A 15,327-nucleotide genomic window follows, 5' to 3' on the forward strand; every position below is an offset into this window, starting at 1 on the left:
CACACCCTGGTGCACTAACTGTTGTTTACATGAACACACACTGGTGCATTAACTGCTGTTTACATGAACACACACTGGTGCACTAACTGTTGTTTACATGAACACACACTGGTGCACTAACTACTGTTTACATGAACACACACTGGTGCACTAACCACTGTTTACATGAACACACACTGGTGCACTAACCCGTTATTTACATGAACACACACTGGTGCACTAACTGTTGTTTACATGAACACACACTGGTGCACTAACTGCTGTTTAGATGAACACACACTGGTGCACTAACTGTTGTTTACATGAACACACACTGGTGCACTAACTGTTGTTTACATGAACACACACTGGTGCACTAACTGTTGTTTACTTGAACACACAATGGTGCACTAACTGTTGTTAACATGAACACACACTGGTGCACTAACCCGTTGTTTACATGAACACACACTGGTGCACTAACTGCTGTTTACATGAACACACACTAGTGCACTTACTGTTGTTTACATGAACACACTAGTGCATTAACTGTTGTTTACATGAACACACACTGGTGCACTAACTGCTGTTTACATGAACACACACTGGTGCACTAACTGTTGTTAACATGAACACACACTGGTGCACTAACCGCTGTTTACATGAACACACACTAGTGCACTAACTACTGTTTACATGAACACACACTAGTGCATTAACTGTTCTTTACATGAACACACACTGGTGCACTAACTGTTGTTTACATGAACACACACTGGTGCACTAACCGTTGTTTACATGAACACACTGGTGCACTAACTACTGTTTACATGAACACACACTAGTGCACTAAATGTTGTTAACATGAACACACACTGGTGCACTAACCGCTGTTTACATGAACACACACTAGTGCACTAACTGTTGTTTACATGAACACACACTGGTGCACTAACTACTGTTTACATGAACACACACTGGTGCACTAACTACTGTGTACATGAACACACACTGGTGCACTAACTACTGTTTACATGAACACACACTAGTGCATTAACTGTTCTTTACATGAACACACACTGGTGCACTAACTGTTGTTTACATGAACACACACTAGTGCACTAACTACTGTTTACATGAACACACACTAGTGCATTAACTGTTCTTTACATGAACACACACTGGTGCACTAACTGTTGTTTACATGAACACACACTGGTGCACTAACCGTTGTTTACATGAACACACTGGTGCACTAACTACTGTTTACATGAACACACACTAGTGCACTAAATGTTGTTAACATGAACACACACTGGTGCACTAACTGTTGTTTACATGAACACACACTGGTGCACTAACTACTGTTTACATGAACACACACTGGTGCACTAACCACTGTTTACATGAACACACACTGGTGCACTAACTACTGTTTACATGAACACACACTGGTGCACTAACTACTGTTTACATGAACACACACTGGTCCACTAACCACTGTTTACATGAACACACACTGGTGCACTAACTACTGTTTACATGAACATACACTGGTGCACTAACCACTGTTTACATGAACACACACTGGTGCACTAACTACTGTTTACATGAACACACACTGGTGCACTAACTACTGTTTACATGAACACACACTGGTGCACTAACTGTTGTTTACATGAACACACTGGTGCACTAACTACTGTTTACATGAACACACACTAGTGCACTAACTGTTGTTTACATGAACAAACTGGTGCACTAACTACTGTTTACATGAACACACACTAGTGCACTAACTGTTGTTAACATGAACACACACTGGTAAACTAACCGCTGTGTACATGAACACACACTGGTGCAATAACTGTTGTTTAGATGAACACACACTGGTGCACTAACTGCTGTTTACATGAACACACACTGGTGCACTTACTGTTGTTTACATGAACACACTAGTGCATTAACTGTTGTTTACATGAACACACACTGGTGCACTAACTGCTGTTTACATGAACACACACTGGTGCACTAACTGTTGTTTACATGAACACAGATTTGGTGCACTAACCCGTTGTTTACATGAACACACACTGGTGCACTAACTGTTGTTTACATGAACACACACTGGTGCACTAACTGTTGTTTACATGAACACACTGGTGCACTAACTACTGTTTACATGAACACACACTAGTGCACTAACTGTTGTTAACATGAAAACACACTGGTAAACTAACCGCTGTGTACATGAACACACACTGGTGCATTAACTGTTGTTTAGATGAACACACACTGGTGCACTAACTACTGTTTACATGAACACACACTGGTGCACTTACTGTTGTTTACATGAACACACTAGTGCATTAACTGTTGTTTACATGAACACACACTGGTGCACTAACTGCTGTTTACATGAACACACACTGGTGCACTAACTGTTGTTTACATGAACACAGATTTGGTGCACTAACCCGTTGTTTACATGAACACACACTGTTGCACTAACTGTTGTTTACATGAACACACACTGGTGCAATAACTGTTGTTTACATGAACACACACTGGTGCACTAACTGCTGTTTACATGAACACACACTGGTGCACTAGCTGCTGTTTACATGAACACACACTGGTGCACTAACTGTTGTTTACATGAACACACACTGGTGCACTAACTGTTGTTTACATGAACACACACTGGTGCACTAACTGTTGTTTACATGAACACACACTGGTGCACTAACTGCTGTTTACATGAACATACACTAGTGAACTTACTGTTGTTTACATGAACACACACTGGTGCACTAACTGCTGTTTACATGAACACACACTGGTGCACTAACTGTTGTTTACATGAACACACTGGTGCACTAACTGTTGTTTACATGAACACACACTAGTGCATTAACTGTAGTTTACATGAACACACTGGTGCACTAACTGCTGTTTACATGAACACACACTGGTGCACTAACTGTTGTTTACATGAACACACACTGGTGCACTAACTGTTGTTTACATGAACACACACTGGTGCACTATCTGCTGTTTAAATGAACATACACTAGTGCACTTACTGTTGTTTACATGAACACACTAGTGCATTAACTGTTGTTTACATGAACACACACTGGTGCACTAACTGCTGTTTACATGAACACACACTGGTGCACTAACTGTTGTATACATGAACACACACTGGTGCACTAACTGCTGTTTACATGAACACAAACTGGTGCACTAACTGCTGTTTACATGAACACACACTGGTGCACTAACTGTTGTTTACATGAACACACTAGTGCATTAACTGTTGTTTACATGAACACACACTGGTGCACTAACTGCTGTTTACATGAACACACACTGGTGCACTTACTGTTGTTTACATAAACACACTAGTGCATTAACTGTTGTTTACATGAACACACACTGGTGCACTAACTGCTGTTTACATGAACACACTGGTGCACTAACTGTTGTTTACATGAACACACTAGTGCATTAACTGTTGTTTACATGAACACACACTGGTGCACTAACTGCTGTTTACATGAACACACACTGGTGCACTTACTGTTGTTTACATAAACACACTAGTGCATTAACTGTTGTTTACATGAACACACACTGGTGCACTAACTGCTGTTTACATGAACACACACTGGTGCACTAACTGTTGTTTACATGAACACAGATTTGGTGCACTAACCCGTTGTTTACATGAACACACACTGGTGCACTAACTGCTGTTTACATGAACACACACTGGTGCACTTACTGTTGTGTACATGAACACACACTGGTGCCCTTACTGTTGTTTACATGAACACACACTACTGCACTGACTGTTGTTTACATGAACACACACTGGGGCACTAACTGCTGTTTACATGAACACACACTGGTGCACTAACTGCTTTTTACATGAACACACACTGGTGCACTAACTGTTGTTTACATGAACACACACTGGTGCACTAACTTTTGTTTACATGAACACACACTGGTGCACTAACTGCTGTTTACATGAACATACACTAGTGCACTTACTGTTGTTTACATGAACACACACTGGTGCACTAACTGCTGTTTACATGAACACACACTGGTGCACTAACTGCTGTTTACATGAACACACACTGGTGCACTAACTGTTCTTTACATGAACACACACTGGTGCACTAACTGTTGTTTACATGAACACACACTGGTGCACTAACTGTTGTTTACATGAACACACACTGGTGCACTAACCACTGTTTACATGAACACACACTGGTGCACTAACCCGTTATTTACATGAACACACACTGGTGCACTAACTGTTGTTTACATGAACACACACTGGTGCACTAACTGCTGTTTACATGAACACACTCTGGTGCACTAACTGTTGTTTACATGAACACACACTGGTGCACTAACTGTTGTTTACATGAACACACACTGGTGCACTAACTGTTGTTAACATGAACACACACTGGTGCACTAACCCGTTGTTTACATGAACACACACTGGTGCACTAACTGCTGTTTACATGAACACACTAGTGCATTAACTGTTGTTTACATGAACACACACTGGTGCACTAACTGCTGTTTACATGAACACACACTGGTGCACTAACTGTTGTTAACATGAACACACACTGGTGCACTAACCGCTGTTTACATGAACACACACTAGTGCACTAACTACTGTTTACATGAACACACACTAGTGCATTAACTGTTCTTTACATGAACACACACTGGTGCACTAACTGTTGTTTACATGAACACACACTGGTGCACTAACCGTTGTTTACATGAACACACTGGTGCACTAACTACTGTTTACATGAACAAACACTAGTGCACTAAATGTTGTTAACATGAACACACACTGGTGCACTAACCGCTGTTTACATGAACACACACTAGTGCACTAACTGTTGTTTACATGAACACACACTGGTGCACTAACTACTGTTTACATGAACACACACTGGTGCACTAACTACTGTGTACATGAACACACACTGGTGCACTAACTGTTGTTTACATGAACACACTGGTGCACTAACTACTGTTTACATGAACACACACTGGTGCACTAACCACTGTTTACATGAACACACACTGGTGCACTAACTACTGTTTACATGAACACACACTGGTGCACTAACTACTGTTTACATGAACACACACTGGTGCACTAACCACTGTTTACATGAACACACACTGGTGCACTAACTACTGTTTACATGAACACACACTAGTGCACTAACCACTGTTTACATGAACACACACTGGTGCACTAACTACTGTTTACATGAACACACACTGGTGCACTAACTACTGTTTACATGAACACACACTGGTGCACTAACCACTGTTTACATGAACACACACTGGTGCACTAACTACTGTTTACATGAACACACACTGGTGCACTAACTACTGTTTACATGAACACACACTGGTGCACTAACCACTGTTTACATGAACACACACTGGTGCACTAACCACTGTTTACATGAACACACACTGGTGCACTAACTACTGTTTACATGAACACACACTGGTGCACTAACCACTGTTTACATGAACACACACTGGTGCACTAACCACTGTTTACATGAACACACACTGGTGCACTAACCACTGTTTACATGAACACACACTGGTGCACTAACCACTGTTTACATGAACACACACTGGTGCACTAACTACTGTTTACATGAACACACACTGGTGCACTAACCACTGTTTACATGAACACACACTGGTGCACTAACTACTGTTTACATGAACACACACTGGTGCACTAACTACTGTTTACATGAACACACACTGGTGCACTAACTACTGTTTAGATGAACACACACTGGTGCACTAACTGTTGTTTACATGAACACACTGGTGCACTAACTACTGTTTACATGAACACACACTAGTGCACTAACTGTTGTTTACATGAACACACACTGGTAAACTAACCGCTGTGTACATGAACACACACTGGTGCATTAACTGTTGTTTACATGAACACACACTGGTGCACTAACTGCTGTTTACATGAACACACACTGGTGCACTTACTGTTGTTTACATGAACACACTAGTGCATTAACTGTTGTTTACATGAACACACACTGGTGCACTAACTGCTGTTTACATGAACACACACTGGTGCACTAACTGTTGTTTACATGAACACACACTGGTGCACTAACTGTTGTTTACATGAACACACACTGGTGCACTAACTGTTGTTTACATGAACACACACTGGTGCACTAACTGCTGTTTACATGAACATACACTAGTGCACCTACTGTTGTTTACATGAACACACACTGGTGCACTAACTGCTTTTTACATGAACACACACTGGTGCACTAACTGTTGTTTACATGAACACACTGGTGCACTAACTGTTGTTTACATGAACACACACTAGTGCATTAACTGTTGTTTACATGAACACACTGGTGCACTAACTGCTGTTTACATGAACACACACTGGTGCACTAACTGTTGTTTACATGAACACAAACTGGTGCACTAACTGTTGTTTACATGAACACACACTGGTGCACTATCTGCTGTTTACATGAACATACACTAGTGCACTTACTGTTGTTTACATGAACACACTAGTGCATTAACTGTTGTTTACATGAACACACACTGGTGCACTAACTGCTGTTTACATGAACACACACTGGTGCACTAACTGCTGTTTACATGAACAAACACTGGTGCACTAACTGCTGTTTACATGAACACACACTGGTGCACTAACTGCTGTTTACATGAACACACACTGGTGCACTAACTGTTGTTTACATGAACACACTAGTGCATTAACTGTTGTTTACATGAACACACACTGGTGCACTAACTGCTGTTTACATGAACACACACTGGTGCACTAACTGCTGTTTACATGAACACACACTGGTGCACTTACTGTTGTTTACATAAACACACTAGTGCATTAACTGTTGTTTACATGAACACACACTGGTGCACTAACTGTTGTTTACATGAACATAGATTTGGTGCACTAACCCGTTGTTTACATGAACACACACTGGTGCACTAACTGCTGTTTACATGAACACACACTGGTGCACTTACTGTTGTGTACATGAACACACACTGGTGCACTTACTGTTGTTTACATGAACACACACTACTGCACTGACTGTTGTTTACATGAACACACACTAGTGCATTAACTGTTCTTTACATGAACACACACTGGTGCACTAACTGTTGTTTACATGAACATACACTAGTGCACTTACTGTTGTTTACATGAACACACTAGTGCATTAACTGTTGTTTACATGAACACACACTGGTGCACTAACTGCTGTTTACATGAACACACACTGGTGCACTAACTGCTGTTTACATGAACAAACACTGGTGCACTAACTGCTGTTTACATGAACACACACTGGTGCACTAACTGCTGTTTACATGAACACACACTGGTGCACTAACTGTTGTTTACATGAACACACTAGTGCATTAACTGTTGTTTACATGAACACACACTGGTGCACTAACTGCTGTGTACATGAACACACACTGGTGCACTTACTGTTGTTTACATAAACACACTAGTGCATTAACTGTTGTTTACATGAACACACACTGAGGCACTAACTGCTGTTTACATGAACACACACTGGTGCACTAACTGTTGTTTACATGAACACACTAGTGCATTAACTGTTGTTTACATGAACACACACTGGTGCACTAACTGCTGTTTACATGAACACACATTGGTGCACTTACTGTTGTTTACATAAACACACTAGTGCATTAACTGTTGTTTACATGAACACACACTGGTGCACTAACTGTTGTTTACATGAACACAGATTTGGTGCACTAACCCGTTGTTTACATGAACACACACTGGTGCACTAACTGCTGTTTACATGAACACACACTGGTGCACTTACTGTTGTGTACATGAACACACACTGGTGCACTTACTGTTGTTTACATGAACACACACTACTGCACTGACTGTTGTTTACATGAAAACACACTGGTGCACTAACTGCTGTTTACATGAACACACACTGGTGCACTAACTGCTTTTTACATGAACACACACTGGTGCACTAACTGTTGTTTACATGAACACACACTGGTGCACTAACTTTTGTTTACATGAACACACACTGGTGCACTAACTGCTGTTTACATGAACATACACTAGTGCACTTACTGTTGTTTACATGAACACACACTGGTGCATTAACTGCTGTTTACATGAACACACACTGGTGCACTAACTGCTGTTTACATGAACACACACTGGTGCACTAACTGTTGTTTACATGAACACACACTGGTGCACTAACTGTTGTTTACATGAACACACACTGGTGCACTAACTGTTGTTTACATGAACACACACTGGTGCACTAACTGCTGTTTACATGAACATACACTAGTGCACTAACTGTTGTTTACATAACACACTAGTGCACTAACTGTTGTTTACATGAACACACACTGGTGCACTAACTGCTGTTTACATGAACACACACTGGTGCACTAACTGCTGTTTACATGAACACACACTGGTGCACTAACTACTGTTTACATGAAAACACACTGGTGCACTAACTGTTGTTTACATGAACACACACTGGTGCACTAACTGTTGTTTACATGAACACACACTGGTGCACTAACTGTTGTTTACATGAACACACACTGGTGCACTAACTGCTGTTTACATGAACACACACTGGTGCACTAACTGCTGTTTACATAAACACACTGGTGCACTAACTGTTGTTTACATGAACACACTGGTGCACTAACTGTTGTTTACATGAACACACACTGGTGCACTTACTGTTGTTTACATGAACACACACTGGTGCACTAACTGCTGTTTACATGAACACACACTGGTGCACTAACTGCTGTTTACATGAACACACACTGGTGCACTAACTGCTGTTTACATAAACACACTGGTGCACTTACTGTTGTTTACATGAACACACACTGGTGCACTAACTGCTGTTTACATGAACACACACTGGTGCACTAACTGCTGTTTACATGAACACACACTGGTGCACTAACTGCTGTTTACATAAACACACTGGTGCACTAACTGTTGTTTACATGAACACACACTGGTGCACTTACTGTTGTTTACATGAACACACACTGGTGCACTAACTGTTGTTTACATGAACACACACTGGTGCACTAACTGCTGTTTACATGAACACACACTACTGCACTGACTGTTGTTTACATGAACACACACTGGGGCACTAACTGCTGTTTACATGAACACACACTGGTGCACTAACTGTTGTTTACATGAACACACACTACTGCACTGACTGTTGTTTACATGAACACACACTGGGGCACTAACTGCTGTTTACATGAACACACACTGGTGCACTAACTGTTGTTTACATGAACACAGATTTGGTGCACTAACCCGTTGTTTACATGAACACACACTGGTGCACTAACTGCTGTTTACATGAACACACACTGGTGCACTTACTGCTGTTTACATGAACACACACTGGTGCCCTTACTGTTGTTTACATGAACACACACTACTGCACTGACTGTTGTTTACATGAACACACACTGGTGCACTAACTGCTTTTTACATGAACACACAATGGTGCACTAACTGTTGTTTACATGAACACACACTGGTGCACTAACTTTTGTTTACATGAACACACACTGGTGCACTAACTGCTGTTTACATCAACATACACTAGTGCACTTACTGTTGTTTACATGAACACACACTGGTGCACTAACTGCTGTTTACATGAACACACTGGTGCACTAACTGTTGTTTACATGAACACACACTGGTGCACTAACTGCTGTTTACATGAACACACACTGGTGCACTAACTGCTGTTTACATGAACACACACTGGTGCACTAACTGTTGTTTACATGAACACACACTGGTGCACTAACTGCTGTTTACATGAACACACTGGTGCACTAACTGTTGTTTACATGAACACACACTGGTGCACTAACTGCTGTTTACATGAACATACACTGGTGCACTAACTGCTGTTTACATCAACATACACTAGTGCACTTACTGTTGTTTACATGAACACACACTGGTGCACTAACTGTTGTTTACATGAACACACTGGTGCACTAACTGTTGTTTACATGAACACACACTGGTGCACTAACTGCTGTTAACATAAACACACTGGTGCACTAACTGTTGTTTACATAAACACACACTGGTGCACTTACTGTTGTTTACATGAACACACACTGGTGCACTAACTGTTGTTTACATGAACACACACTGGTGCACTAACTGTTGTTTACATGAACATACACTGGTGCACTAACTGCTGTTTACATGAACACACACTGGTGCACTAACTGTTGTTTACATGAACATACACTGGTGCACTAACTGCTGTTTACATGAACACACACTGGTGCACTAACTGCTGTTAACATAAACACACTGGTGCACTAACTGTTGTTTACATAAACACACACTGGTGCACTTACTGTTGTTTACATGAACACACACTGGTGCACTAACTGTTGTTTACATGAACACACACTGGTGCACTAACTGTTGTTTACATGAACATACACTGGTGCACTAACTGCTGTTTACATGAACACACACTGGTGCACTAACTGTTGTTTACATGAACACACACTGGTGCACTAACTGCTGTTTACATGAACGCACACTGGTGCACTAACTGCTGTTTACATGAACACACACTGGTGCACTAACTGTTGTTTACATGAACACACACTGGTGCACTAACTGTTGTTTACATGAACACACTGGTGCACTAACTGTTGTTTACATGAACACACACTGGTGCACTTACTGTTGTTTACATGAACACACACTGGTGCACTAACTGTTGTTTACATAAACACACACTGGTGCACTAACTGTTGTTTACATGAACACACTGGTGCACTAACTGTTGTTTACATGAACACACACTGGTGCACTTACTGTTGTTTACATGAACACACACTGGTGCACTAACTGTTGTTTACATGAACACACACTGGTGCACTAACTGCTGTTTACATGAACACACACTGGTGCACTAACTGTTGTTTACATGAACACACACTGGTGCACTAACTGTTGTTTACATGAACACACACTGGTGCACTAACTGTTGTTTACATGAACACACACTGGTGCACTAACTGCTGTTTACATGAACACACACTGGTGCACTAACTGTTGTTTACATGAACACACACTGGTGCACTAACTGCTGTTTACATGAACACACACTGGTGCACTAACTGTTGTTTACATGAACACACACTGGTGCACTAACTGTTGTTTACATGAACACACACTGGTGCACTAACTGTTGTTTACATGAACACACACTGGTGCACTAACTGTTGTTTACATGAACACACTGGTGCACTAACTGTTGTTTACATGAACACACACTGGTGCACTAACTGCTGTTTACATGAACACACACTGGTGCACTAACTGTTGTTTACATGAACACACTGGTGCACTAACTGTTGTTTACATGAACACACTGGTGCACTAACTGTTGTTTACATGAACACACTGGTGCACTTACTGTTGTTTACATGAACACACACTGGTGCACTTACTGTTGTTTACATGAACACACACTGGTGCACTAACTGCTGTTTACATGAACACACACTGGTGCACTAACTGTTGTTTACATGAACACACACTGGTGCACTAACTGTTGTTTACATGAACACACACTGGTGCACTAACTGTTGTTTACATGAACATACACTGGTGCACTAACTGCTGTTTACATGAACACACACTGGTGCACTAACTGTTGTTTACATGAACACACACTGGTGCACTAACTGCTGTTTACATGAACACACACTGGTGCACTAACTGTTGTTTACATGAACACACACTGGTGCACTAACTGTTGTTTACATGAACACACTGGTGCACTAACTGTTGTTTACATGAACACACACTGGTGCACTTACTGTTGTTTACATGAACACACACTGGTGCACTAACTGTTGTTTACATGAACACACACTGGTGCACTAACTGTTGTTTACATGAACACACTGGTGCACTAACTGTTGTTTACATGAACACACACTGGTGCACTTACTGTTGTTTACATGAACACACACTGGTGCACTAACTGTTGTTTACATGAACATACACTGGTGCACTAACTGTTGTTTACATGAACACACACTGGTGCACTAACTGTTGTTTACATGAACACACACTGGTGCACTAACTGTTGTTTACATGAACACACTGGTGCACTAACTGTTGTTTACATGAACACACACTGGTGCACTAACTGCTGTTTACATGAACACACACTGGTGCACTAACTGTTGTTTACATGAACACACACTGGTGCACTAACTGCTGTTTACATGAACACACACTGGTGCACTAACTGCTGTTTACATGAACACACTGGTGCACTAACTGTTGTTTACATGAACACACACTGGTGCACTAACTGCTGTTTACATGAACACACACTGGTGCACTAACTGCTGTTTACATGAACACACACTGGTGCACTAACTGCTGTTTACATGAACACACACTGGTGCACTAACTGCTGTTTACATGAACACACTGGTGCACTAACTGTTGTTTACATGAACACACACTGGTGCACTTACTGTTGTTTACATGAACACACACTGGTGCACTAACTGCTGTTTACATGAACACACACTGGTGCACTAACTGCTGTTTACATAAACACACTGGTGCACTAACTGTTGTTTACATGAACACACTGGTGCACTAACTGTTGTTTACATGAACACACATTGGTGCACTTACTGTTGTTTACATTAAATGATAGTTTGTTATTAAATTAGGGGCCGCTAAGACGACACCGTTCTCTCTAAACAGACTTTAAACTTGAACCTGTGATAGACGCTGATGGCGTTCACATGCGCATTAAGAATTGATTCTACAGTTATGTGTGTTTGAATATATGTGCGCAGGTTTATAATTCCTTACAAACCATGCCTAAACAAACTACTTGTCTATAAATTTTGATGCAGAATTTTTATTTTATCTTATCACTTTGGGTAGGTACGCGAACCGAAAAATTCCACAACTCTTTATCTGTAGAGTCAAAGAGCATCAACATGACCCACTCACTAATCCCCCCACCCTATAACCCACTTGAGAACCCATGTCACAACCCTCCATGAGGAGGCTGAACAAGGTATGCGGTCAGCCTTAGGCTTGACTCAGGGAAGAGGACGCCTCCTGCCTTGCATAGTCCCACCGGCAGCGCCATGTAACAAACCAGGCAATTTTCATGATTGGGCATGGGACACAAGCTCAGGTTTGATCACCCTGTAGCTGGCCACCTTTGATGAGGGTGTCTAGTGTTGAAAGGCCGAAACACCCCCTGATTCAAAGGTACATTACTGATGATGTGTCCCGAAATTTACATCTTTCCCATGACAGAGGTACAGCTCCCACGCCACTCTCAACATCAAGGCAAATCTCATGTGCATATCATCCATTGGCACAATGGACAGTTTACCATCACGTCCCGTGTTTATGATTCTGAGAACAAATTTCGTTTCATGTGTGAAACATAAAATGACAATAAAAATAACCTTGAACCTTAATTATTACATCATAATATGACGTCCCAACCTATATATATGAAGTATATCTTGTCTTATAAGAGCGTGAAACAATCATTCAAACAGAGACATTCAAATGTGGAGAAAAATACAATAAAATGAAAATAAACATTCAAAAAAGAACAAGACATGTTGAGTGAAGTGTCTGTTAGTGGTGCACTTCTCTTACCCTTCAGAAATCCCATTTCAGGAAACATTGCTAAGAAAACAGAGAGAAACTGATAAGAGCATAAAACAATCATTCAAACAGAGACATTCAAATGTGGAGAAAAATACAATAAGATGAAAATAAACATTCAAAAAAGAACAAGACAAGTTGAGTGAAGTGTCTGTTAGTGGTGCACTTCTCTTACGCATTGAATCACATAACATTTCAGGAGACGCCCTTCCTAAGAAAACAGAGAGAAACTGATAAGAGCATAAAACAATCATTCAAACAGAGACATTCAAATGTGGAGAAAAATACAATAAGATGAAAATAAACATTCAAAAAAGAACAAGACATGTTGAGTGAAGTGTCTGTTAGTGGTGCACTTCTCTTACGCATTGAATCACATAACAATCAAAGAGTGACATTCAGAATCAGAGAATTAGATTCATATAAAAATATGTATATATATATGAAGTATATCTTGTCTTACTCCTTTCAGAAATCAGCTTTCCTAAGAAAACAGAGAGAAACTGATAAGAGCGTAAAACAATCATTCAAACAGAGACATTCATATGTGGAGAAATAGACAATAAGATGAAAATAAACAAGTTGAGGGAAGTGTCTGTTGGCTGTGTACTTCTCTTACCCTTCAGAAATCCCATTTCAGGAACCGCCATTTCTAAGAAAACAGAGAGAAACTGATAAGAGCATAAAACAATCATTCAAACAGAGACATTCAAATGTGGAGAAAAATACAATAAGATGAAAATAAAGTAGTTGGGTGTAAAATAAACAAACTGTGTACTTTTCTTAGGTATTGAACGACATGCCATTTGAGGAGCCTGCATTGCTAAGAATAGAGAGAAATGCACATGTGTAAGAATAACAGACACTTTAAAAACAAATAAAACAAAATCAAAAACAATCACACCAAACCAGCTACTGACAAAAACACACATGGCTCGAATCAGTCTCAACAGCTCCAAACACTGTAAAGTTGGTTTCATTCTTTATTTTCCTATTTTAGCGATTATGTACAATATGTATTGATATTGAAAAAACACCCGTTTTGTATTTTTATTTACTTGGTTTATCCAGAGCACAACACATCTTCATTATATGAACATTTACAGAAACCTCAATATTTGAGTTTAGGACAGTTGTTGCTCTTTGGGACCTGAAAACTGACCTTCACAAGGTTTACGAAAAATTATAAATATTTTGCACATTCTTGTTCCTTAGACTTATAATTGAATGTCAAAGGCCAGGATCAGGATTGTTCAGGGTTTCACAGTCTCAGCTCTGATTTTAAGGGGTTTCTGTTCAATATAGTGCGCATGCAGAACATTATAGGCATCATATCTTTATGGGACCATAAAGTGTGAGTGTGCAATTTCTTTTAAATACCCCTGACTTTGGGTTTGATTATCTCTGGACCAGATAGAAAGCTGAAATTTCCACAGATATAC

The 15,327-nt window shown here is 40.4% G+C and overlaps 1 protein-coding gene across 5 annotated transcripts in view; it reads right to left on the reverse strand.

Annotated features, from left to right (window-relative positions):
- The window catches only part of LOC143745438 (von Willebrand factor A domain-containing protein 5A-like), an 82,923-nt gene that overhangs the window by 23,140 nt on the left and 44,456 nt on the right, over window positions 1-15,327 (reverse strand). For 3 of the 5 annotated variants that reach the window (XM_077237536.1, XM_077237537.1, XM_077237535.1), the window contains exons 16-19: window positions 14,664-14,708; window positions 14,496-14,537; window positions 14,061-14,096; window positions 13,877-13,906 (exon numbers count right to left, since the gene is read on the reverse strand). In XM_077237536.1, the coding sequence (XP_077093651.1) occupies window positions 13,877-13,906; window positions 14,061-14,096; window positions 14,496-14,537; window positions 14,664-14,708 (153 nt within the window). The remainder of the gene's footprint in view (window positions 1-13,876; window positions 13,907-14,060; window positions 14,097-14,495; window positions 14,538-14,663; window positions 14,709-15,327) is intronic. The other 2 variants (XM_077237539.1, XM_077237538.1) reach the window with 1 other exon arrangement.

This window comes from Siphateles boraxobius, unplaced genomic scaffold (genome assembly GCF_051911475.1).
Source record: "Siphateles boraxobius isolate OS27281-9 unplaced genomic scaffold, OSU_SipBor_1 204, whole genome shotgun sequence".
NCBI lineage: Eukaryota > Metazoa > Chordata > Actinopteri > Cypriniformes > Leuciscidae > Siphateles > Siphateles boraxobius.